The following is a 27109-nucleotide window of genomic DNA, read 5'->3' on the forward strand; positions in this document are numbered from 1 at the left end:
GCTGTGTGACCTTGGGCAAGTAATTTAGCCTCTCTGGGTATGTGTATGCTGCAGCTGGGAGTGAGCTGCCCAGCCCTGGTAGTCAGACTCACTAAATAGCGGTGCAGGTGTGGCAGCTCAGACTCTCAAGCCTACGGAGTTGGATGGGCTTTAGAGCCCAAGCTACATCATTGATACAACTATTTTTAGCATGATCCCCACTAGTGCAAGTCTGTCTATCCAGGCTAGGGGGCTCACTTTGAGCTGCAGTATGGACGTACCCTCTTTGCTTCAGTTCCCCAGCTGTAAAATGGGGATAATAGTACCTCCCTACTTCACAAGGGTGTTGTGAGGATAAATACACTAAAGATTGTGGGGTATCCTATCACCATAATGGGGGCCAGATAAATACAGATGGCTAGACAGAGGGAAATGGCCAAGACTCCACACACATTGGTGGTGGTTCTTCCTGTGTGATAGCCCACCCTGTGTGTCTCTGATTACAGGGTGGTGTCCAGTTTGGGGACTTCTGGAGAACTTGACTTGAATTCTACGTGGTTATGAAATGTCTCAGTGCATTACAATAGGCCCTCTCACCATTTCCCTGTCTTCAGTCACCCACACTACCTTTGAAAACAACCAAACCACAAACAGTTAATAGCTGAGGTCTTTATTTAAATTTTTTTATATACAGTAAAAGTGTCGCAGATAATCTGTGACGATCAGACAAGACATATGTAAATCTCTCTCAACAATTAGCAGCTTAAGATCTATAAACTACAGTGTTACGTTCACAAGTGTCATTTCTGTACTTTTCAGACCGTGCAAGTGAGTTTTTCTGTTTTTGTTTATTTTTTTTACACTTAAAAAACACACTTACAGCTAAGTCAATTGCCTACTACGATACCACCTGGCATACACAACACAGACACACGTAGGGTTTTTAACTCTAGCCACATTCAGAATTCACTTAAAACTGGCAAAGCCATCCAATCTCAACACAGATCCCTTCATAGCTTGGCTTCTTCTGTTATAATGCTGCTTTTTGTTTAATATTTTAAAAATGCATATTTTTCAAAGCTGAAAGACAGTCTCTCTTCTGGCCCAGTGCAACAATGTACAGAACTCACCATTTAATCTGATCAGATCTTAAGTATTCACTAGATTGGAATAAACCAATAAAGTAATTGCTGTGAACATGCTCAGCATAATTAAATTAATGAAGCTCAAGGGAAGGAGAATTTTGTAAACCTGTCTAAAAATGGAATTTTTTTTTTTTTTTTAAACACGAGACAGGAGATGGGGGAGCAGGTGAACTTCATTTGAACCATGGAATATCATTTAACAGTTACTTCTTTTTGAACTAATGCAGATTATAGTCTCTCCTTCCTTATATGCCCCCGTGATATGTGCTAAACATATCTAAGCAATTTCAGAATTGTTTCGATTCTCAACATGAAACGTTCTGCAACTCAAAGAGATGGTCACACAAGTTTACATACATAGGGAAGGATGATAAAAGGTTCACATGCACACACACCCATGGAAGATACTGTCTTCTACAAGTCATCCAGGAATGCTTCACCTTAAAGAGAATGAACACAACCCACATACAAGGAAAAGGAGCTTTAAAGCTAGAATCACATTTCCAACAATATAATCATTGTTAAACTATTAGAAGTCATCACAGAACTTCCGATTGAAGGGGGAGGAAATAAACCAAACATTCTGCTAATGAAAGGCAAAAAAACCCTCACATTAGTCCTGTTAGAATATTAAAAAATAAAAATGGATGCAGCATCACATATGGCATTAACTGCAGACAACTTTTTGGAATGGAAAACTGTTGGAGAGAGACACACAGACAGACAACATTGTCCAGGACCAAGTAAATGGCCTTCACAAAACAGTTTTGGGGTGAACGTTCCATTACTTCTGGCAAATTGCTTCTTTACTAAAGAAGATTAAACACAACACCCAGAGACTGTAACTGAAGGTAGGGTACCTAGCAGAAAACAGGCAAATACTTCCTTCAGACATTACCAGGATGTGGGATAAATGAGTGTAAAGATCGGCTGGCTTTTAATTCATTTCCAAGTTTGTTCATGCACTAAACCAACTGTAAACTTTTATAGTGTGACCTAAACTATAAAGAGGTGCAAAAACTGGGCTTCAGAAATATTGAGGCAACAAAGCTCTTAGATCATGTGTCAAGGGTTTATTACTCTGATCTCCCTACTTTGTTTCTGAGGAAACCTAACAGGAACAGAGTATTTTTATATGGGTGGATGAAAATTACAGATCTAATTTAGTCAGACAAGGGCATTAAACCCCACTGAGTTTTGCCGTAGCTGGCAACTGTCATCTGTTAAGGGAATTGTTTATATATACCTGCTCTCTCTCTGCAACTTTTGTGGAAATAGAAATGATTATTTTTGGCTTGAGTCAGTTGCAACTGGCAACTTGTTTTTAACAAAGACAGTAGTGGATTAGTGCACAGTGACAAAGTGAGGTGTGCTGGAATTGTCACAGGGTACCTGAGTTTAAAGACAGAAGTGTGGCTAAAAGGTGACAAACAATCTCTGAAGGAGGAACAAGGATGGCTGGGCAGCAGAGAACTTTCCTCTCCTGGCTGGCAGTGATCAGAGTATTAGGACCTTCTTCCCAGCAGAGAGGGAGGTGCTAACCTAGATCTGGGGAATTTCCTGGGGCTTAGGGTAGGCACAATAGCATGAATTCCTATACTTGCTATTACATATCATTTTAAGTCACTTGGCCATAATTTGGTTCCTACATAGAATTTAGGCCAAGGGAGAAGGAGAACAACAAGTCTGATTAAATACTGCAAACCATGTGAAAGAATCCACGAGTCTTATTTGTGCTCAAGGACTTTCACTGGAACTAAAAACGACTTTTTCCAGTGGAAACAGATACTGAGCCAGATTTTTTTTTAAAAAATCCTTCAATATGAAAACTTGCCAGTAACAACAGATCACTGGGAAAAGATGTTGCTGTGACTTGAGTCATATTTGTAACTGACATTTCCTCTAGTGCTTTGACAACGGAACTGTATTAAGTCCTTGCCTTCACGGCTGCAGGAAAGGGGGCTCTATGTGGCAGGCTACATGGATACACAGCGTACAAAGAAGTTCTAAACATAAAGACAATGATCTTACCACAGTCTAATGGGATGACAACTTTGGTTTCAGTTATCAGAGGTGCATTTAAAAATAAATTATCAGGGATAATATGAGAGGATCAGTTGTTTAAATGAACTATCCCTTTAATAGTTACTCTCTCTTTAAGAATCTGTCTTTCCCCAAAAAGGGATGAGGAGAAATTCCTTGTTCTAAGGAAAACATTCTGAGGCCAGGTGGACAGATTTGGGAATGAGAAATCTAACACCCCATGCCTCTCTCACACCCACAAAAGGAACAGGAAAAAAATTGCATGACAAAAATGTGCGGAGAAGGAGGAAGTTATCATGATGCTGCATCTGCAAGCCCAGGAGGACAGTTAAATGGCATGGGAATAGATCTTCCTTCCTCAGACCGGTGTCAAGAGGATACTACTTTCCGTCCTCCTCAAAACTGTTTCAGGACAAGACTGCTCACACTTAATTATTCACGCAATTCTTCATTTAAAAAACATCACTTCTTTATTAAAGAGGAAAATAATGACCCTCCCAACCCCTTCCAAAAAAACCCCCAATAATAATAATAATAATAATTATAATAAAAAATCCTATTATAGAAACAATAAGGAAGCACTGAGAGTTTGAGTATTACACTCTTCAAGTATGCTGTTCGGATTTTTTTTAAATCTGTGAATATACATATATAAAAAAAACCTTAAAAGTGCGACCAAGGGCTTTTGCTTAAAGATAAGTATTTAAAGGGCTACTTCAAAATACTGTAGTATGACTGTGCAGTTACTGTGTGTACAGCATGACGCTTCCACTTTGTATGCTTAGCAAGACTTAACAGGCCTCCTAGAAAATTATTGTATGTCAGGTCAGCACAAATGGCCGACCCAGAAGCTGAGTTGGGGGAGATCCGTGCGTTGTTTTTTCTCTCATTAAGGAAAAAAACAAGCCACCCTGAATCCATACATTCGGACATGGAATGTGAGCAGGCTTCACAGTAAACATTAGCGTTACAGATTCGCTGTGGTACCATTGTACAAGGCTGTGCACACTAGCTTAATCTTTGCTATTTTTAAGCTAACCACGTTCTCCTCTTCCTAACAGGTTTAGTACTGTAGTTCAAGCCATAATTTAAATTGCCCATTGGTGTGCTCCAAATTTTTATTTTATTCTTTTGTACACTTAAAGAATCTTAAGATTTGCATCCAAAGAGAACCATGCTACATAAAAATTATCCAGGATTCTTGCCAAAAAGAGTTCTTGAATAAAATCTAAAAAATACTATTGCAATGCATCTCGCAGAGAAAAATGTTATTCTAAATGTAAACAAATTCACTCGGACACTTTAAAATTTCAGCGGAAGAGTTGCTGACTAATCTTTGCTGCGCTCACTTGCCCGTGAGCGCCAGGGTAGGTGGGTCAGTGGGGCGATGCAGCTGATTCCTTGCGCCATCATCTGGGGGGCGACAAGAATCGTTCCAAGTAGCCAGCGACGGCGTCCCAGTGCTTCCACATAAAGGCAATGAAAACCACCACAAATAAAGTGCTGAACGTCCTGTTGCGAGTTTTCATGAGGGGGACAACGCAGTTGGCCACGGTAGAGACGAAGACTAGGAGAACAGCCATGACCGCCAGAAGGATGTTGATGAATTTACCCAGCAGGTTTCTGGCAGTGGCATTTTCCAGGCCCTCCAGCTGCACCACTTGTTGCTGTTGCTGCTGAAGTTCCATCTTGGAGATCCTGGTCTGACAGGCTTCTAGCGCCTCCTGTTGGGAAGAATGGAATGGTTATGTTTTCAGTGTTCACATGGTGAATCACAGTGGTACTTAAAGACTAATTGGTGCCTACTGTCATGTGGCTACATTCTTTGGGTCCTGCTCACCTGCTGCAGGATATGAGTCACTCAAACTGATTTCATATCCTGCAGCAGGAGCAGAGGAACCCCGGGCCATTTCTCATGATTTATGAGTGTCCCTCATTAAGTAGGAACTGCAGGTTGTAGCAAAATACCTGATTCTGATCTCATTTATGAGTGTTTCTCCACTGACTGCTCCATTGACTTTAAATTCTTGATTTACTGTGGTTTTCACGTGTGTGACAGGCTAGGGGTTATATCTGCTTCCTCAAATTGATTTTGTGGAAAAAACCCACCAAGTTTTATTTCAGCCTCCCTTTTGAGTGTTAACTTGTGTTTCACTGTATATTGGAACAGTTTTATTAGACTGCATCATCCCTCTTGTGTTGGAGGAACCTGACACGTAGCTGTCTAACCCTGAATGAAGACCATCAACAATTGAATAAGCTTCCCATATTAGGATGATGGAGGCTCTCCTCCGCTTACTGTTAATGAACCTCTAAGCAATCCCACAGAGGGTGGGAGAATGGAAAAACTCACCAGAAGGACCACGAGGTGTTAGAAACTGGTTTCAAAAAAAAAGAGACTCTCTCTGCCAGAATGAGTAAGGTTGGCTGGGAGGGATCTGGACCCCTGCAGGACACTGACCAAAATCCAAATGATATTCAGGAATGGCAAGGACACTGGATGGAGGGTCTTGTGTTCAGGTGTTTGTTACTCTTCCACAGATCTGTAAATCACATGTACCTCCTAATAATGAAGTGTGTGGGTATTTAAGAAGCTACTTTGCAAAGCCCATCTGGTATTTCCTGTAACCGTCACCTAGATCCCAATGAATTAAACTATGAACCAGAGCGCTCGTGTGGGTTGGGTCTAATACCCCAGCCTGGTGACTGCTCACCAGAGGAAATTCAACCAGGGTTGTAACAGAGGCAAAAGCATTTTCCACCTCTTCAGTGCTATCAGACATTTTAGAAACAAAACCAGATTCTGCTTAGAGAAATCAAAGATGGGAGCTTTTCAATTTTTTATTCCTCTGTTCTAATGCCATTTGGGTCAGTAGGTACCATCTGACAGCATCCTATGCAAAATGAGTGTGTGGCACTCATTGTGTTACCTTGGTCGGCAATCTCAGAGATATGTAGGACTGAATGGGCTATGGAAACTGAATTATCCCCTCTTGTTCCTAGAGATAATCCCTTCGCGTAAGAGACTCTTGCGTTACTTCTGCCTTTACTTTGCCTGTTTTGGAGCGAGAGGGCTGTTGTCCAGAGCCCAATGTCCAGGGCTGTTAATCTAGCTCCTTTTACCAACATTTTCTAAAATATTGTCTCGGATTCTTCCTCCTTTTCCCCAGTGGCCATCATTCTCACAACCCTGAGGAACCCCTCATTTGAACTGAGCAGCACTCAGAGATAATCCCTAATTGGCTTGGGGAGCCACTTCTGAGCAATCTTATTTCCACTACGATAAATCCGAACTCAGGTATCCTACACTGTGCTGCAGACTACAGAGCAACCATTAGGCCAGAGTCCAGGGAGAAACAGGTTCTATCTACCACTTCATTATTTTTAAAATTAGATTTCAGTACCCTATTATGAGAAGTTGTACATTGATTTCCTATTTAGCCAAATGAACTCTCTCTCCCAACTGTGTCATGTCACCACCCTGCCTAAATCTGGTGTGCTGAAGAATGCAGCACTGGCTAGTGGGTGGATCACAGGACTGAGAGCCAGGATTTCCTGAATTATAGTCTCTGTTCTGTCACTTCAGGCAAGTTACTCACAGTTTCCTCATCTGAAAAATAGGACTAAGATTTACCTCTCTCACAGCAGCATTGAGGATTAAGTCATGTTTACAAAGTGCCTCATCAACATGGAAAATGTACATCAGAAATGCTGAATCATGAAACTGAGGTTAAGGAAAAGGCTACTGATGAATCCCACCTCATTTTAAGCTTCCTGTCCTACTCTTTTCTCCTGCCTGGGTAAATTTGAGAGAGGTGTACAGCCGGGTCCCTGTAGCACATTTAAAAGTGAAAATCTGATATTTGATAGGGTAAAGGCCATGGTACCACTGTCCCCAGACATTTATTTATTTTAGCTTTACTCTAGAAAGGTCATTGTTACTTGTTACATTTCTGCACTATTGCGTAAAACTCTTGATATTGCTGTGGAGGTCAACTTATCGAGGGCTTCCCAGAGGTTACATAATTGGAAAGCAATAGGCAAAACTGATTCAACCAATCGTACAGTTGGGTCAACAAATGTAGCCCAAAAGAAATCACTGCCCCTGTCTGGTGGAACTAGCTTGTAAGACTCATCTGTGCAAAGGACAGACTGCACTTTGACCTAAAATTCTCCTCACACACAAAAAATATCCCAAGTCCTTTCCTCAAAACTGAGAAGCCTGTTTAAACCAACAATGTGAATTTAAAATAGCTTAGAGCTTATTTCTAAATGGGCCTTTGTAAGGCTTAGCTAAAGCCCAGGTACTTTCCCAGATCACTTGACTTTTGTCTGCAGAAGCTCCTCCAACTCTATAAATCCCGTTTCCACAGGCTACTGGACTCTAGATACTTCACATACTGAAAGAAACTTCTCTTGCAAACACATCCTTATTTGGGCATGAAAAACAGAATGGATTTTTTTCCTGACTGAACACAATGGATACAGAAAGCCAGCCACTGTTTTCCCTTCAATATCTGTGCTGATTGCTCAAAAATTAGTGACACACCCTAGAGCAGTCTACTGGGAACACTACCATAAAAACTTCCTGCTCATGTCTCTGCCCACTGGTTTCCAATACATGTGCAAATACTTGTATTATGGCCACCGCCAAAAATGGGAGCACGTTCCCACTGGGCCATAACCTAAAAAATCCCATGATGGGGCAGGTTCCTCTGAACATGGATACATGAACAGTCATGCATATATAGTTGGCAAATACACAATGACTTCCCCTGCATCAAGGCTGTTAGAGAATTTTGAGAGCTAAAGGTAGATTAAGGTGCTCTTGAAAGCTCAAGGTGCATGACTCTCCCATTAGCCTTTGTTATACTGCTATTAAAACACACACATATGGAACCAAGAACATTTTGGAAAACTAGGGAAATAGGGGGGAGGGATAGCTCAGTGGTTTGAGCATTGGCTTGCTAAACCCAGGGTTGTGAGCTCAATCCTTGAGGGGACCACTTAGGGATCTGGGGCAAAATCAGTACTTGGTCCTGCTAGTGAAGGCAGGGGGCTGGACTCGACTCGACGACCCTTCAGGGTCCTTTCCAGTTCTATGAGATAGATATATCTCCATATATATAGCCATTGCTACTGCGTGCTTGAGTATTCTGAAGTGGAAGCAGGAACTTGCTAAGCCCAGCCTCTCACCAACCTGGATGTCTCGAGCTCGCTCATAGGACTGATAAGCTATTTTCTCTTCCATGCTGGCCAACTCTTGCTTTAGATTAAGGATCTCATTCTGGTGGAGCTCTGTCAGGTCATTTAGCTGCTCTTCTAGTCGTTCACATCTAGAAGTGAGAAACGTAGGGGAGTTATTTTAGTGAGAACACAAAGGTAAAATTACACCAACAAGAATCAAGAGATGAATCGTGGAGATTTTCCTTGAAAATCAGCATGGCTGATATTAAATTATTTACCTTTTCCTTGCCCCTTCACTCTGTGGATCTCAGAGTGATTTCGGACAACAAACTATGCCTCCTCACTGTGAGATAGGTAAATCTTGCCCATGAGGTAGGCAAACAGCCCTATTTCAAAGAGGGAGAAACAGGCACAGAGAGACTAAATGACTTTCCCAAGGTTACAAAGGAAGTTAAGGACAGATGTGGAAATAGAATTCAGAACTCCTTAGTCTCAGTCTTGTGTTTTAATCACCAATCACCCTCCATACAACACTAACACACAGTTTCTCCCCCCACCTCGCCCCGTTATACTCAGTGAAGCAATGTGGAGGATAACAACTCAGTAATTAATAAGACTGATGTCTAAGTCAGAGAATGTGATGGTCTTGTTTGGCATTACATCACTACATGTAAGATCACATGGATAGATTTTTTTCTGAGAGTGATTCTGTCTGATTGGCAAAATTACCATGTTCTATTATTTATGAGAAGAACATGTAAATCAGTAGCTTGTCGACTCATTTTTTAAGATTTCCAGTTGCAAGCGGACTGCAAGTGATTCCCATTTCGGGGACAAAGGTTTGAAATGTGAGTTATTCTAAAGGTGAAAAAAGTCTCTTCTATTAGCAAAACATGCAGTAATTGTGCAGCACTAATCCCACAATGCAATTGTAACCTATCAAATGTGAAGTATTTTGCATTTATATATAGCCCTTTCATTTGAAGATTTCAAAGTGCTTTACAAGCAATTAGGTTTCAATATCCTCTGTGAATTTAGTTAAAATATTCACATACTTTCTGAAGAGTAAACTGAAGAACAGAGAACAAGGACCCAGAAATCCTAAATCATAGGCACTGTTTAGACTGGCCTTTTTTCCCCTCTAAAGTTTCCCTCCATTACTACCACTGGTTCAACTGCATGAGTGGTAGCTATTGTGAGAACACTCACAATGCAACATAAAACTTCTGCTCTCCTTTTAGAGTTAATATTTGATGGTTCACTAACAAATAGTGGCTGACTGACTCACAGGCTTCTGACTCTATGAACCTGAGATACCTTTAGCATTAATTTTTTGCAATGAAAAGAACAAAACTCAGAAGATGTTTGTTACCTCAAATAGTGGGGCTTTACTTAAAGACCTGACTTTTTAAGGTACACCTCTACCCCGATATAACGCTGTCCTCGGGAGCCAAAAATTCTTACTGCGTTATAGGTGAAACCGCGTTATATCCAACTTGCTTTGATCCGCCGGAGTGCGCAGCACCGCCCCCCCGGAGCGCTGCTTTACTGCGTTATATTCAAATTCATGTTATACTGGGTCGCGTTATATCGGGGTAGAGGTGTAGTTTGTGGTTGAAACAGACAGCTTTGGTACCTGAGAGTCTCAAACAATGACAATCATACATGGTCAACCAGTTGGGATGCAAGAGCACATCACTGACTGATGCTGCTCATTCTGAAAAAAGTTCCCAGGCATCTTCGTTGTCAAGATACACCATTGGAAAAAACAAAAGAAAGACAACAAAAGCACCTTGTCAGCACCGGGGAATCAAACAACATGAGTAGCAATGTAGAGATGGATTGGTGAAAAGTTTGGCCAGTTATTTATAAAATAGCTGGTTGCTCCCACCTCACTTCCCTTTCCCCAAAATACTTAATTAAAAAAATAGTCTGCCACCAGCCAAGCACTCAGGATCTAAATTAACAACCCCCCCTCCCACCAAAACAAATCAATACAAACCCCTACGTGCAGCATAAATTAGGAGGGAAAGTATTCTGCATGTTAATACTTCAAATTTCAAGCTTTTCCAAAGGGTTTGTTAAACCAAAAGGGACTTGAACTTTTACAAAAAATACAGTGATTATGTCTTTATAAGAGACATACACCATAGAACAGTTGTTGCCAAGAATCTTAAATCCTGTTTTATTACAAACAACTGGATTTGGATAACTTCAGAACATATATCAATCGACCGGAAACATAAGAAAACCCTGCAAATCTGTAAACCTCAGGATTTGGGCTAACATAATTAGCAAAGAAGCTGGCATCGTGCTTCCTGGACCCTGGAATGCAGGGCTACAGGTTTATTCCGAAACCAAAATGAACCTCAGTGACTCCTGCTTGCTAACTTAACAATGCTGTCCCCACTTACAGGAAGGAGCCATCCCCAGCTTCTGCAGATTGATTTGTTCCCATACTCCAACTCAACAATTATCCAATACACAGATTTTAGATATACTTATTGGGACTAACCTTACTCTGTTTATTTGATTTTGATTTCCTATTTTGTTTGTAACATCTGTGAGTTTAAGAGTTGGGTTTTTTTGGGCTATCACATTGGAAAAGATGAAGAGTTGGTCTTATGACAAAAACGCAGGACTGGGAGCCAAAATTGATTTGAGAAAAGAGAGAAGTTTAGATTAGGTGGTATTACAAAGTAAATGCCTTATTTTGTCCCTTGTAAAGTCATCTGTAAAGAGGGTCTCTCTATATATATACACACATACACACACAACATATGTGAGGGTGGTAACATCCATGTGATAATTTTCCTTTATCAGACACATCTGGCTGCCTCATCTGTGCTAATCCTCAATGGGCTATTTAACATTCCTAGCCCCTGAGCAGATTTTAAGAGCTGACGTTTCTTTTTACTCGTCAACCATAAAACTGAAAATCTGGCCCAGTAGTTCTAGAAGTCAAAGGTTATCCCAGCAGTCTTTTAAACAAATATAATTAGTATGAGGTCAAACCAGAGAATCGGATACAAAAATTAACGCATAATATTGTAGCAATTTGGTCGATGGGTTTCTCATAGCAGGATCCTGCGAGAGCTAACTGTCCTTTCCAGTGATGCTGGCCTGGCTTAACACCCCCCCCCCCCCCCCCGTGAGCTGGACACATCCCAACTACATGAGCTCATGATTTTGCTGTGTGCAAACAGGTTCCCCTAATGGGACAGGAACCATGAAAAAACTCCGCAGGAGCTTTATTTCGGGTTCTCCACAGAACGGAAAGTCCCTGCTTCTCTCAGTAAACAACTGCCACCTTTCAAAGGATGAGATAAGCAACAGGCTATTTTGGAGTTTGTTCCAGCTGAAAAAGAAAGACTGCAGAGGACCAGAGCAGGATCTTCCTTTCTGGATGATTCAATTCTAAGAGGAGTGGTTAAACTGCCTGAGGCCATATCAGCTGGCCAATGGGCAGGTAGCACAGGCTTTCACACAGCCTTGGCAATGTGTACACTGGGACAGCTGGAGCAACCTGCAGTGCAGGGGAAATAAAAAGACAGACACAGGAAGAACTGGAGAGACTGCACTAATACCACCCCACCCCACCCCAGGGCTAGTTAGCACAAGAGCTATACTGATAGTCAAGAGCTGAAAAGGGGAGGGAATCAGGCAGGTCACGGGAAAACCTGCAGGGTAAGTATTGGCTGGTAAATAGAAACTAAGGCAACATAAAACAAAGGCCATCCACCTGCAAAAAAGGGTTGGGGTGGGAAGGAATTTAAGAAGACTGAGCTGGACACAGAAGTTTGATGGAAAAAGATTATAGCGCTTGTATTCTTCCAATTGCCAAGACAGATGTAAACACTCAGCAAGAGGTTCTCTCTCTCTCTCTTTTTTTTTTTTTAAATTAAGAAGTATTTTAGAACATCTGCACTTTGTGCTAGTATCTGAAAGGTTCTCCAGAAATAGCACACACCTGTTAGCTATTCATAGCTTTTAAGGCCAGGTATGATCAATACAAATCCCCAGCCTGATAAATTAAACCACAATCTGTGTCTCCATCTTCCCTGGAGGATTTATTTTAAGGAAAAAGAGTGGACTAACAGTCCAAACACAGGACTAGGAGTCAGGCGTTCCAGAGTTCTAATCTGAGCTAGGACAGTGGCTTCCTCTATGGCCTTGGGCAAAGTATTTAGCAGGACTAACTAGCTCAGCTGACAAAATATTAAAGCCCGACTGCCTATATTGTATTAGTTCAGGCTGCCATTTTGCTTGTGCTGTAGTTTGTATGCAGCATTGTTACCTAAATATGGATGGCTAGTGCTTCATGTGTCCAACAAAATACTAAATTGAAACAAACAAGCAGAACCTCTCTTTATTATGGATTGGCAGATCAGACTTCACATCACTTTGCTAAGGGACCGTAGGATAAAACGTAGGGCCCTACCAAATTCATGTTCTTGAAAAATGCATCACGGACAATGAAATCTTGTCTTGTGGGTGCTTTTACCCTATACTATACAGATTTTGCAGGGGAGACCAGCATTTCTCAAATTGAGGGTCCTGAGCCAAAAGGGAGTTGCAGGCGGGGTCACAAGGTTATTTTAGGAGGGGTCGCAGTATTACCATCCTTACTTCTGCACTGCCCTAGAGCTGGGCAGCTGGAAAGCAGCGGGTATTGGCCGGGCGGCCAGCTCTGAAGGCAGCGCCTCACCAGCAGGAGCACAGAAGTAAGGGTGGCAATACGATACCATGCCATGCCACCCTTACTTCTGTGCTGCTGCCTTCAGAGCCAGGCGGCCGGAGAGTGACAGCTGCTGACTGAGGGCCCAGCTCTGCAGGTAGCAGTGCAAAAGTAAGGGTGGCAATACCATACCATGCCATCCTTACTTCTGTGTGGCTGCTGGTGGTGGTGCTGACTTCAGAGGTGGGCTCCCTGCCAGCAGCCGCCGCTCTCCAGCTGCCAAGCTCTGAAGCCAGCGCCGCCACCAGCAGCAGCGCAGAAGCTGTTTCGCAACCCTCTTCCCCCCACAGCTCCTTTATGGGTCAAGACCCCTCCAATAGCTGAAATCATGACATTTACAATTTTTAAAATCCTATGACCGTGAAATTGACTAAAATGGACCGAGAATTTGATAGGGCCCTAATAATGAGCACTGGAAACGAGCTCTTGTGCTGGGCTCTGGTATCACGCAAAAGCCTGATCACAACAAAAGAGAATTTGATGACGACACTGGCTTGGGCCATCCAGGTTTGCAAAACATACAGAAAACTCACTGCCACTTCAAGATTACAGTAGCCTAAACCCTTTCACATGGCTTCCAGGACACCAGCATCTCTAAGAGAGCTAGAAGGTGATGCTGAAGACATGGTGCAAATCTACACTAATCCCTGGCTGCTGTCCTCCCCTTTGGGGTGAAGAGTTGGGTCCCCTCTCATTTCTTGTTTTTCTCAGAGACCTTAGAAGGCACAGCTCAAGAATTCCATCGGATCTGGGCTCTGGTGCCTGGAGAAGCTGGCAGGGGACCTGCCTACAAAGCCATAGCAAGATACTGCTGGGGAGGAGTCCTAGAGTGTGAGGAGTAAGATCCAATGTGTTTTGATGGGGAGACTACTTGGCTTTGGTAGGTGGAGCCTGTAACTGATGGAGAGGAGTGGGTTCCTTTCGGCACCCTTTTCTTTGTACCAGTGGCACTGGCTGAGGGAGGTGCTGCTGCAATAGCTGCCACCCCTCTGGGTTGCTCCACTGAGGCCTTTGGAGTGCAGCCATGGTACCTACTACTTCCCCGCTGTGGCTTTCTCCACCTTCTCCTCCTCAGCTGATACTCTGTAGAGCTTAAGGCACTGGAGGGTAGGAGACACTGCTGTTGGAATGGCTCCACCTCCCTTCTGCCCCCTGCAAAGTGGCGGACACAAGATATGTAAACTACAGGGATACCCTCTGCTTCCACACCCGTCTCTGCAGTGGGAATGCAACTGTTGTGTGGAATGATTGACAATACATTCTATTTAACCTTCCTTTGCCACTGTGGAGCAGGGGGGCACAGAACCCGGGTCTTTGGATACATTGACAATAGCATGCCTTCTGAGGGAGCTGCTGGACATATGGGAGAAAGGGTTGGGGTTAGGCTTCACTGCTCCCATTTTCCTAGCCAGATGCAGGTCCTCGTCTGAATGGTTGGAGGAGGCAGGGTTTCTTCTACCTTACCTGGGAGCAGGTACAGTTTTTTCAGGGGACAGCAGGGGTTCGATAGCTACAACTGAGGTAGGGAGCACTAGTCTTGAAGTACATTTGCCTCCAAACCCTCTTTAGTTAACTGCTTATCTTGGAGGGGCTCTGTAAGGGGAGACTCTTCCTTGCTATTCGCTTCTTGATCAGGAAAGAGGAGAGGAGCAGTGAGAGGGCAGAATTTATAGGAGTTATTATGACAGTCAAGCCCGAGAAGACCATGAGGAACTTCAGAGGTGAATGGGCAACATGATGGCAGATGAAGTTCAATGTTGATAAATGGTAAAGTAAGGAACACTAGAGGGAAAATTCTGAACTACTCATACTACTTCTAAATTAACTGCATCAACTCAAGAAAAGGACCTACGCATCAGTGTACACAGCTCAGTGGAGATTTCTGCTCAATGAGCAGTTGCAGTCAAAAGGCAAACAAGACACCAGGATGCATAAAAGTGGGGTGGAGAACATAGAAAATGTTATATAAATCAACCATGAGGTCTTGCCTATAATTTCATGCGTTGATCTGATCACCCTATTTCAAAACCTATACTGCAGAGTTAGACTGATTCAGAGTGTGGCACAGAACAATTAGAGGCATGGAAAAACTCCCTGATGAGAGATTGTTTATCTGAGAAGGGAGATGACAAAGGAACAAGTATAGAAAATAACAAATGGTATAAATATTGTAAATGGAGAGTTTCTGTTCTCCCTGTCTCATAACATAAGAACAAAGGAGACAGATTCAAAACTCAAAATCCTCAGCTTGTATGGAAGGATACAGTGACGTTGGAACAATTTTTATAGTGCAGCACCCCCAGCACTTCTAGTTCCAGCCCCTCTGGAAAGATACTGCAATGCTTGCTAGGTTTGGGCCTAGCAGCCTATGCACATGCTGGAGAAGGCCCCGGCTCTCTTGTTCAGTTCAGCCATGATATCAGAGAGGAAGCTTGGAGCATGTAGGTCCCATAGGCCACTGATTCCTCACAGGCTATAGTAGCAGCTTTATATACAGATGTATGGCGAAGGGGTTCTACGCCTCTGGGGCTGCTTTCTGACTTTTAGCAGTCTGCCTGATGGATATAGGTCTTCCAATTAAGTGAAGCTCAAGAGATGGCCAGACCCACATATAGAGGTGACACACACTGCAGGGAGTGAGCCTGCTCTCTGGTCATTTAGATGCTAAGTAGTGCCCCAGGAGAAGCTAACTGGAGGCAACTAACTGATCAGGCTGGTGGGCTGGGTGGGGCAGAACTCAATTGGCCCCCTCAGACCAGGGCTGATAAAAGATATACAAGAAGGAAGTACAGGGGGAGAGAGGGAGGAACAGGGCTAGCTGAGTCGAGTCATACAGAGGCCTCAGAATGGGGAGATTTCTGTTCCCCTCAGGTCCTGCTGAGAGGGCTAAAGACCAGCCAATATTGTAAATAGGTGGTAGCATGGGAGATTGTGGTGATCTTGGTGAAGGGGATTTGAAATAAAGTTTCACTGAGAGCACACCCAGTGGAGTCCGTGCAGTTTCTGAAGGGAAGAGGACAAGGGCATAGTGGGGCCCTGTTATAAGGGGCTGTCATATAAAAGACTTCTTATTCTGTCTCCATCTGTTGGCTGGGAAGAATTATAATTGGAACATTTGGACTGGTACAGAAGATCACAGAGAACGTTTCCCTTGGTGAAGCTAATAAGTATTGCAGGGTGGCTTCCTGGAGATAGATATTTCCACCCAAAATATTCTAAAAAGATAAAAGCAGATCTGCACTACACAAAAGCATTCCCACTGTCTCAATTTCTAACCCTGATTTCTATACTGGGAACATAATGATGGAATTTCTACTACACAAGTATACTCAGTTAGCATTGTCCTGGGAAAGGCACAATACATTGCCTGCCCTAAACTGTTTATAGTCTGCCGAGTGCTTTAGATTTTTACTGCTCTGTAACTCCTCAGTATTTAATATGGGGACTAATTAATAAAATGCCTACCTGTACCGCTCCTCTTGCAGAGCCTGCATTATTAACGAATAATCCCTCTGATAGTGAGCCTTAAGGTTCTCAAAGGATTCTTCCAGTCTTGCCTGTGTCTCTCGGATCTCTTGAATCTCATGTAGTATTGCATCAAACCCTGAGCTCTGCATATCCAGAGTGTTTGTTTTGGAGCTAGAAGCTCCCACTGGACCCCCTGTGGTGCTATTAGCTCCAACTGAACCAGATGTGGCACTTGAACAGTCCTCCTCACTACCATATTTTGGGCTTGACTGAAAGTTATGAATAACACCTAGAGTCTTCCCATCTTCCTGACCCTCTTCCAAAGAGTCCTTTAGATTAGCAATATTGTCCGCACTCCCAAATTTGTTCCTTATCAGGGAGGCAATCTCCCGGGGTTTGGAGACCACAGCCCCTGCTGCCGAATGTGTGGCTTGGGAGAAGCTGGAAAGCCCACCTTTAACACTGTCTACAACTCCTTCACTAAAGCCAGTGACCTTTGCTCCCACATCCTTCAAGCCCTGGTGCATATCCCTGAAGACATCCTTTGGCTGCCGAGGGATTCCATTTTGTTCAACCTCACGAAGCTTCCGATGGTAGTGCTCTAGCTTCTTCTGCAGCTGCAAAATGGTTTGGGCCGATTTCTGGTTCTTCTTCTCAAACACTTGCTTGATGCGGGCGCTCTGCTGCTTGTCAGCATTGTTGGCTAGTTTCAGGTATTCTGCCACATTGTCATCCCGGGCTGTTTGCTCAATTTTGATCTGCTCTGTCAACTTCAGTATCTTCTGCTGCAAATGAGTGATGGCCACTTTTGTCCGCTGTGGATCCGGGGTCCCATCAACAGAGTCTGCATTGATGCTGCCATCAGTGCTTGAGGCCACTGCATTAGGGGTTTGTGCTAGGCTGCTTACTTCTGACCGCTCGATCTAGACAAAGGGGGAAAGAATATGAAGGTTAAAAAACATTGGCTCTCCTAATTCAAAACCCATCCACTTTGCTGGGCAGTAACAGTCAATGATCATAAACTGTATTCCAAGATCTTCAAAACTAAAAACTTTATTTAGAGTCATTGATACTGCACAGAGAACTCTACAGTACACAAAGTTACTCTAACTTTGATTTTTAAAATCTGTCATTTCCATCTCATCACCCACATTTCATTTTTCCATTTCGCTTTAATTCCCATCCTACAATGTGGGGAGAAGAGCATTTGTGAGCCCTATGTTGTTCCTGGGCATCTAAAGGGATGATGCTCAAAAGCCACCTCAAATCAATTGTGCTAAAAAAGTGATGCAGTCTTCAAAAAACCAACTGCTTAAGGAGGGTTTTTTTTGGCGGGGGGGGGGAGGAGGAGGAGGTAGAAGTAGGGACTGATCTATTGGATGTAGTGTATCAATGCTGGGGGAGAAATACAAAGAAAGGAGAACAATGGTAGGCCAAAAGCCACATATTTCAAATACATTATACTGAACAGAGGCAATTCCTGACAACAATTTTTATTGCTGCAATAAATGCAAGTGACAACACTGCAATTCAGAGAACAAAAAATAAGAACTAAAGGTAGGCCATTGAAAATATGCACATGTATACTTCATGTTCTCAGCTCTGCAAAACGTGCTATTATCATAACAAGAAAGCATTCAAATCAAGTCCTAAAGTGAGTGCACACCCTCCTTCTCCTGCAGGGGGAACAGATCATGGCCTGAAATGCCAGCGTTTCAAAAATATAATTTACTTGGACTCTTTAAAACTCTTAATGCCTTGCAGTAAATAAATTTTAAACAATTATGGGACAGAAAAAGTGCCAAGCCTTGTTTCCATTCAGAACAGGAATGGACCAGTGCCCTTGAGTTGAAGCATCACACTTTTCTTTCTGAATTCAGACTTTATTACTATATATTTTTTATTCTGCCAAGACTAAGACTGGTTTGGATCATACAATGAAATGAAGTGAGTTGAAAAACGAGCCGGGGCAGACTGTTTGCCATCTGCAAAAAAGGGCGATTGGTAACTATCCAACATACCAATAGCAATAAAAGTGAATGGGGAATTCTAAAGTATTTCTTCTCAGTACTAACAGCACTTATATACACATTAATGGCAATTTGCTTAGTAACCAGAAACAGACTCCAGCATATTCGCCTTTGAAAAAATGTCTTAATGTTGAAGAAAAATAAAAGCATAAAATTTATTTTCACTACAGAATCTCCAATATCAACAACCCATGTTCTCAGTGTTTTTCCTGCCTCAGTCTTGTTTCCGTTATCTGGTCCCTTTCAACATTCTTACTGTTTGTATGCACTTTGTAAGGGGACATCACAACACATCTCTAAGTGTAGAGCACCAACCACTAGTCTGTCCAAGACTTTTCACTTTAGAAGAAAAGGAAATTGACAACTCTTTGTAGTTAATCAAAAGAAACTAACAACTGATGCATTGTTACAACTCTTCAAGGAGGTAGAAGCTGATTTTAATGTAGGCTAACATTTTTGAAAGTGTCAGATTTAGGAGTCTAGACCCATTTTCAAAAGTGACATGCATTTAGGATTCTGTTTAGCTCCTAAGTGCCTAAATCACTTTTGAAAATGAGACTGGCTCTTAAATCTCTTAGTGACCTTTGAAAATTCTACCTGGTATCCTTAAAATTGACTACCAAGTGTATACGTATGTCTGTACACAAACAATGATTTTTTGAGGAGAGACTACACGACTTTCAACCCCTACAGGCAGGTTTCCTTTAACATCTTTGAACAGGCATATTGATTTAAGCCATAAATGTTCACACCCCATGGATTTGCAGAGATGGCAATATACAGAAGCAGACACTGAAGTTATCCGCAGGAGGAAGCAATATAAGTTAATTCACAAAGCAGACATATACTGATCTACATTGGCAACAAAGTGCAAAAGGAGAATGAAGAAGAGTGTTTGTTACATTTAGCTTCCTAATAAAGTGGAAAATACTGAACCCTTAGAGCTGAAAATCTCTTTAGATTTTGCACTCCCTGCCCTCCACCCCGCAAGTACAAGAATGTGCGGTCTCTCATCTAGCCTACCTTGGCTTTTCTGAGCTGCAATAAATTTTCCCAGTGCATGGCTTCCACAAAGAAGAGTTAACATGCCTACAACCGCTCTACTAAAAGCCAAGCTCTTGTTCTGATCTGAGTCCAGCAAAACTAACCAACTGTCTGAAGGTAGCTCACTAGTCACTACCTGAAACCATGAATCATGTAATTACTCAGTAACTCCTCCCCTTCAAGAGGAAAGGCATTATCCCTGCATCAGGCTTGGGGGTGAGAAATAAAAACATGACATCATCCAAGGCATGAAAAAAATATTAAAGGGACAGCTCATTTTTATAGCATTCAAAGTAAAGCATTAATGCAATCCTGCACATGGATGGCAATATCCAAAAGCATGAATTTCCATCTTACCCACTGGACTCGGTTGTGTAATTATAGAAGAGCAATCCCATTTTCACATACAACCTAGCTCATAGCTGCTGCTTTGTATGGAGCAAAAAGTGCTAGAGATATAGACAATGCAAAAGTTTGCTCTCTTTCTACCAGTCATGCTCCTTCCCCACAGCTTATGCTGTAAAACAAGCGTCACACAAGACAAAGGTCATGACAGAGTCATGGCCATACAGAACAAATTACCTAACTCTGATAAGAGCAGTATTAATACAGCACTGCTGAAAGAAAGGTCACAGCACTGTTTATTCCTGCGTTTGCCATGCAGGACACCAGCATAAAACAAGTTAGACAAAGAGAAAACAATGGAAAACACGTTTAATTTAATTAGGGCTACTATTTTTTGCTGCTTCTGATGACAGCACTTGGCCCAAACTCCTGGAGGGAAGTTTATTTTAGAAAGCCCATTACACCCTCTAGAAAATATTTATCAATGAGCAGGGCAATTATAAGCCTCCGTTTTCCAGACGCAGTTCTTTTCCTGCACAGCATTCAATACATTTCCTCGGTCACAGTGAAGAAACAGTGGGGAATGACACTCAAACAATGCAGCTTTTAAAACTCTCTTTCTTTGGAAGTCCAACGTTTTTCCTTAGAAGTCCCTGGGGCTGTGTATTTCAGGAACCTGGTTACTAGGTAAAATGTAACTCCTGCTCTGTCCCCTAGACTTGACTGCTTTCTTTATGCCAGAGGGCTTTTTCTTTCTCATTGCTCACTGTAATCTGTTCAGTGCTCTGTGCCTAGAATGTATCAACTTACTAGCCCCTATTTTTATTGAAGTCTCTCATCTGAACACAAGGAAATGGTGGGATGTAAAGAAACAAATAACCATGAATAATACGAAAGCTCAAACAAAGGACAAATGAAATGTTTGCAAGAGTGAATTGCTTTGAGTTGCCATTGTTAACACAGCATTCCCAAACTGGCCTATCAGTTATTAATAACTAATAACGTCTACTTGTAACGCATTCTGGAGATTAAAAGTACTACATAATGTTAATAAAGAACACTTCCCTTGGACTACGCAATTTGTCCCCCCCCCCTTTTTTTTTTTTTTTTTTTTGAGATGGGGACACTGAGGCTGAGGTTATGTGACTCAGGAATTTGGGCTCAGGGCTGGGAAACAAAACCATCCTTTTGCCACTCCCTTCATGTCCAGCATTTGTACAAAAGGAGGCAAACAGTAGTAACTTATCCATTTAAAACAATCTAATCCCTTTCTCATTCTTGAAACTTTGTTGTACAAGCTGCAGGAAAAGCAAACAACGAAAAGCCCATTTCATGTTTGTTTCTAGACTTTTTCCATCACCAGGTTCTTATGCGCTAGTACAATGCGGCTGTGTTTGGTACAGTGTTTTATAAACTGCTTCCACTGGAATAAATAGAATCAGTGAAACATTTCTACTGGACTAAAGCGTTTAAAAACAAACCTGCATTTTGGGCTTCATGTGACCTTTAAAGCTCTACGTAAATAGGTTGTTAGATTTGCAAAGCATGGATCACAAACACTATAATGGTGCTCATTCTTTTCTCCCTGACTAGCCTGCTGACTGTCTTAAACACTTGGCAGCACTCCTCACTAGTCTATTTAGATAATTATTTTAATTCAATTTATATCTCAATCTGTAAACACCACAGGAAACATTCCTGCATTCATTTTAAGAACATGCACTTTGTCAAGCACAAAAAAAAAAATCTATTCGAATAGAGAGGGCGACTAAGATGATCAGAGGAATGGAAAACCTGTCGTATGAAAAGAGATTAGAGGAGCTTGGGTTGTTTAGTCTGACAAAGCGAAGGCTGAGGGGGGATATGATTGCTATCTTTAAATATATCAGAGGGGTTAATACAAGGGAGGGAGAGGAATTATTCCAGTTTAGTACTAATGTGGACACGAGAACGAATGGATACAAACTGGCCGGGGGGAAGTTTAGGCTAGAAATTAGACGAAGGTTTCTGACCATCAGAGGGGTGAAATATTGGAACGGCCTTCCGAGGGAAACGGTGGGGGCGACGGACCTGTCTGGTTTTAAGATTAAGTTGGATAAGTTTATGGAGGGAATGGTTTAATGATAAAACATAGTAGTCAAGGAAAACCAAGCAATGGTACATGAACAACATAATGGCCAACAAGGGTCAGGCTAGAGACTCTTGCCTATATGCTCGGGGTATTACTGATCGCCATATTTGGGGTCGGGAAGGAATTTTCCTCCAGGGTAGATTGGCCGAGCCTCTGGAGGTTTTTCGCCTTCCTCCGCAGCATGGGGCAGGGATCACTAGCAGGAGGGTCTCAGCCGATTGAAGTCACTAAAACACAGGACTGGGGACTTCAACGGTAGAGTACAGGGAAGGGTCTTGCGGCCTGCAGCATGCAGGGGGTCAGACCAGATGATCATAATGGTCCCTTCTGACCTTAATGTCTATGAGTCTATGAGTCTATGAGATAGATTTCCTCCCTCCATGAAGTTTAATATACCTTTGACACAATGCTATTCGAATAGATAGATTTCCTCCCTCCATGAAGTTTAATATACCTTTGACACAATGCAGTATACATACAGTAAGTTGTAATAAATACCCTCCATCAGATAGGCAGCACTCTACTGCACTGTAGTAACACAAATTAGTGCTGGGCAGGGTCACTAGCTAGTAACCTAGCACTGAAGTTCACTGTATTATTACACAAAATCTTGTCTGACATTTGGAAGTTTAAGTGTTTGATGTTTCATTTTATGTTCTAAAGGACTCTGGTTGCTGGAAACCTAGGAATATTATTCTTCAGTCTGGCGTGACTATGGAAATAGCTACTGACTGAAGCAACCTTAGTCATAGCAATTGCTTGGTAATCAAGAGGGGATACTTTTTTTTTTATTAAAGGTTTCTAGGCAGCACCAAGAGTTAGTATTAATCTGTTCTGCTAATGGCACATAGGTTAGCAATACTACACAGAGAATATTAAATCTCTGCGATACAGGCTTACATGTATTTTGGAAGAGTATATAATTAAGTTTCTCTCCTGGGAATTTGTGATTTTCATCAATCTTTCCTTAGGATTGTAGCTCTGATATCTAATTACCTAATCAAGCTGTATATCGAACATGGACCTTGTGCGGGATCCCAGACCGAGTCAACAAATACTTTATGTGCAGTTGTAGTTCAGTTTACAATTTCTCTCACTTGGTACTTCTGTAAGAATGTCAACACAGCCCAGTTTACTCAGCGTGTTGATATGATCTTATCACTCCTCTCAAATGCCTTATACAGCAGTTTTGCAGCTCCAGTGAGAGGAGTCTTTATTAAACTGTTCAAAGATTTACCCTTATTGCTGGAGTAGGGAAAATACCAAGTGCATGTGAAAATGAAAAACTGAAAACTAATGCAAAATTCTCAGAAAATAATGGTTCTGAAAGAGATCAATTTCTTCCATAAATTAAGACGGTCTCTCAAGAGCATAAGGTGCAAAAAGTGAGCGGTTGTGGAATCTATCCAGGACATGAGACACAAACCTGTACAGAGCAACACAATTATGTTACAGTGGAGTCGCATCTTACACAGGGGTTAGGTTCTAAAGTCAGCGCGTAAGGCAAAAATCGCATATAGTCAAAATTACCCTTGAAAATCCCTTAAATCGCCCATAAAGTATAGTATACTGTACATGGTTGTGTATACAACCCTGTATAGTAATATGTATAAATGTATAATGTATACAGTAATGTACAGTATATAATAAAGAGTACATATGCAAAATATAATTTTATAGTACTGTATTTTTAATTACAGGGTGTAATTACAGGGGGTCGTCAGGGCTTGATGTCGATCCAGGAAACGGAGGTGACGGAGAGCGAGATGTAGATGAAGTGGTTGGCTCTGGTTCAGCTCGAGAAGTTGATTGCGTAGGCTCGTCTGCTGCTGGCTGTTTTTCCTTGAAAAACATGGTGACCGGCAACTGTCGCTGTTGTCTCTTGAGCTGCTCAAATCGTCCGTAATACGTAGTGTGATTTTGAGACTTCGTTCCATAGAGGGATCGTATTCAGAAATTAAATTATTTGAGTGTTTCGCTGCTTGGAACACTTTGGCAAATTTATGAAGATTCCAACTTGCTGGCTCTTCCGGTTCGTCGTCGTCATCTTCGTCTTCTGTAGATGATTTCATCAGTTCCTCTAACTTTTCGTTAGTCGATGTTTCTCTATGGCTCTCAATTAATTCTTCAATTTCTTCCTCAAGGATGTCGACAAAGCCATCACCACCCACTTGCCTGGCCACCTGAAAAATGTGTTTCACTTCTTTGTCAGTGGTCGGGAAACCCTTAAAATCTTTCAAATTCTTTCCATAGGTTTCACCAACATGCATTGACTGTTTCAGGCTTGATTGCATTCATTGCCTGTTTAATATAAGTGATGCAATCGGCAATGTTGAAGGACTTCCAACACTATCACATTAAGATTGGGATCAGCATCCATAGTGCTACGTATCTGTGAGAATGTAAGCCTTGTGTACGTGGCCTTGAAACAGCGAATCATGCCTTGGTCGAGAGATTGGAGGATGGAGGTGGTATTGGGCGGGGAGAAAGATGACTTTAACGTAGTTATGTGCAAACCGGAGTGCCACAGAGTGGCCAGGAGCATTGTCTACAATCAGCAACACTTTAAAAGTCAAGTCCTTTCTCTTCAAGGTACTGCTTGACCTCCCGAATGAAACACTTATGAAACCAATCCAGAAATAATGCTACCATCACTCAAGCCTTTTTATTTGATTGCCAGAACATAGGCAGGAGATTTTTGTTCTTGCCTTTTAGGGCACGGGGATTTGCAGCCCTCTAGAGCAAGCCTGGCTTTATTAAATGCCCAGCCGCAATGCCACAAAACAATACAGTCTTTAGCTGCTTTGAAGCCAGGGGCTTTTCTTTCTGATTTCAAAATGTAAGTGCGGTTGGACATTTTTTTCCAGAAGAGCCCAGTCTCGTCAGCATTAAAAACTTGTTCCGGAAGATAGCCCTTTTCTTCTATGATTTTCTTTAATTGTTCGGGGTAGGCTTTTGCTGCCTCTTCATTGGCAGATGCAGCTTCACCAGGAGTCTGCACGTTTTTGAGACTGAAGTGGTTCCTAAAACTGTTAAGCCAACCTTGGCTGGCTTTGAATTCCTTCTCATCAGAAGGCTGTCCCTCTTTGGCAGGAGGTTTGAACAGCGCGTAGAGGCTAAGAGCCTTTTCATGCAACGTGTTGCCATCGATAGGCACACGTTTACGATTCATGTCTTCCAGCCATAAGTTTAATGCCTTTTCAGTCTTCAACTAAGGTCTTATCACGCACCTGGCTTGTCACCTTAGCAGTTATTGGAGCACTTGATGCCACGGCTTGATGAATTTCTCTCTCTCCAATCTTGATGGCAGGGATGCTAGATTCGTTGCGGCCATATTTACGCGCCACGCTGGAGACCGACATACAGTCTCTCAATAAGTTCAATACAGCCAGTTTTTCCTCCAGCGTTGGAGCAGATCGCTGTTTCTTCGGTTGAGTACCAGATGAAGTAGTTGGCTTGAGTTTAGGGGCCATGTTGTATGAAAAATACGTATCTTTAAACACTAGAATCACACTCAGCACAGCGAGATGCTCACACTATGAGAGGCATTCGGGAACGGAGACTGACTGAGGGAACAGCAGATTCACATTTCCCATCTCACGCTCACTCCAGGGCATACGCTCATTGGGTGGAATTGCCCGCACTATTTACAGGTATCTTGTTGTTTTTCTTTTTTTTGCCGAGCGCGTATAGTTGAATTTGCGCAAGTTAAATGCGCATATGATGCGGCTCGCCTGTATTTTTCACAAATCAGCTTCTCCCCAAGCTGAGTTTTTACTATAACCATAACAACAATTTGCACATTTCAATGCAATGAAACAATATGGGATGTTAAACACTATTTTACTATAAAAATAATTTCACTAGATTTTGGTGCACTGTAAGCTGGTTCCACTAGGAGATGCTCTAAATCACTAATGCCCCAACTTCTTCCTCTAACACTCCAAGTTGGTTTTCTTTCAGGGACAGAACGTCAGTGGTGGAACTTCATAGTGAAATATTGGGTCGTTTTCTTTTCACCAGCCTGATCAAGATTCCTTAGGGTTTTAAGGCCTTGTTTACATGGGGAACTGACTGCAACAGCTACAGCAGAATAAAATATTCCACAATAGCTGCCTGTGTGGACACTATTCTGGACTGAAATTGATTTTTTATTGTAGTATAGCTAGTCTGGTCAAGAAACCCACAACACTTGGCAAAACTTGTATCCTTCAGAACACTGAGGAGTTCTGGTGTCCAAAACTAATGATTTAGGATTACTAAAAAAATCTAACCTGGGTGGATGCTATGGGGATGCTGGTGGATGGAATAGAATATGTTCAATGTGAACACCTGAAAGTAAGTTAACATTCAATTGCTCATATCTCAAATGTGTTTCCCCAATGTCCTAATAAGTCAGTCCAGACAGGCTAGTATGACCTCCTACCAGCATATGAAGACAAGAAATGTACTGACAGCTGTTTTGTCCCCATTATTAAAAGGGAACTGGGCCACGTGAGGACCCCAGTTATTTCCCTACCTCCTAGCAGGTGGAGATTGTCTTCTGGATGCCTTAGCTAAAGAGTTTAATTCATTGTTAATTCCCTCACTGTTCAAATTGCCAGGATTACTCCCCTGCAAGAGTTTTTCTACATATCTACTCCACAGTGCAGAGCCTATGAAGAATCAGTTTTTTCCCCTCCCCCCCCCCAGTCTTTCTATAGATTATATATACACAGAGTCTTATTTACAGTGTGGTGGGTCTTCTTAAAAAACCTTGGTGGGAACATTACACACACACACACACACACACACACACAGGTACCTGCTGACTCATTGAAAATCCAGACTTACTTTGTTTCCAAGTAGGGCAGCTGGCTTTAAGCCAGTAACAGCAGTGCTCCGGGCACACATGGTTTTAGGAGCCGTTTATTGCAGCTTCTATTCCCTCTTCTCTGCTTGAAGCTTTGAAAACGTGACCGAGAAGTGTCGTGTTTCTTAGAATAAAAAAAACTAGGGC

The 27109-nt window shown here is 42.2% G+C and overlaps 1 protein-coding gene across 4 annotated transcripts in view; it reads right to left on the reverse strand.

Moving 5' to 3' along the window:
- Positions 1-633: 633 nt before the first annotated feature.
- The window catches only part of TMCC1 (transmembrane and coiled-coil domain family 1), a 201919-nt gene continuing 175443 nt past the window's right edge, over positions 634-27109 (reverse strand). For all 4 annotated transcript variants that reach the window (XM_034775931.1, XM_034775933.1, XM_034775932.1 and 1 more), the window contains 3 exons: positions 16558-17483; positions 8368-8503; positions 634-4891 (listed from right to left, as the gene is read on the reverse strand). In XM_034775931.1, coding sequence (XP_034631822.1) covers positions 4577-4891; positions 8368-8503; positions 16558-17483 — 1377 coding nt within the window. In that variant the 3' untranslated portion in view covers positions 634-4576. The remainder of the gene's footprint in view (positions 4892-8367; positions 8504-16557; positions 17484-27109) is intronic.

Source organism: Trachemys scripta, chromosome 7, assembly GCF_013100865.1.
Source record: "Trachemys scripta elegans isolate TJP31775 chromosome 7, CAS_Tse_1.0, whole genome shotgun sequence".
Lineage (NCBI taxonomy): Eukaryota > Metazoa > Chordata > Testudines > Emydidae > Trachemys > Trachemys scripta.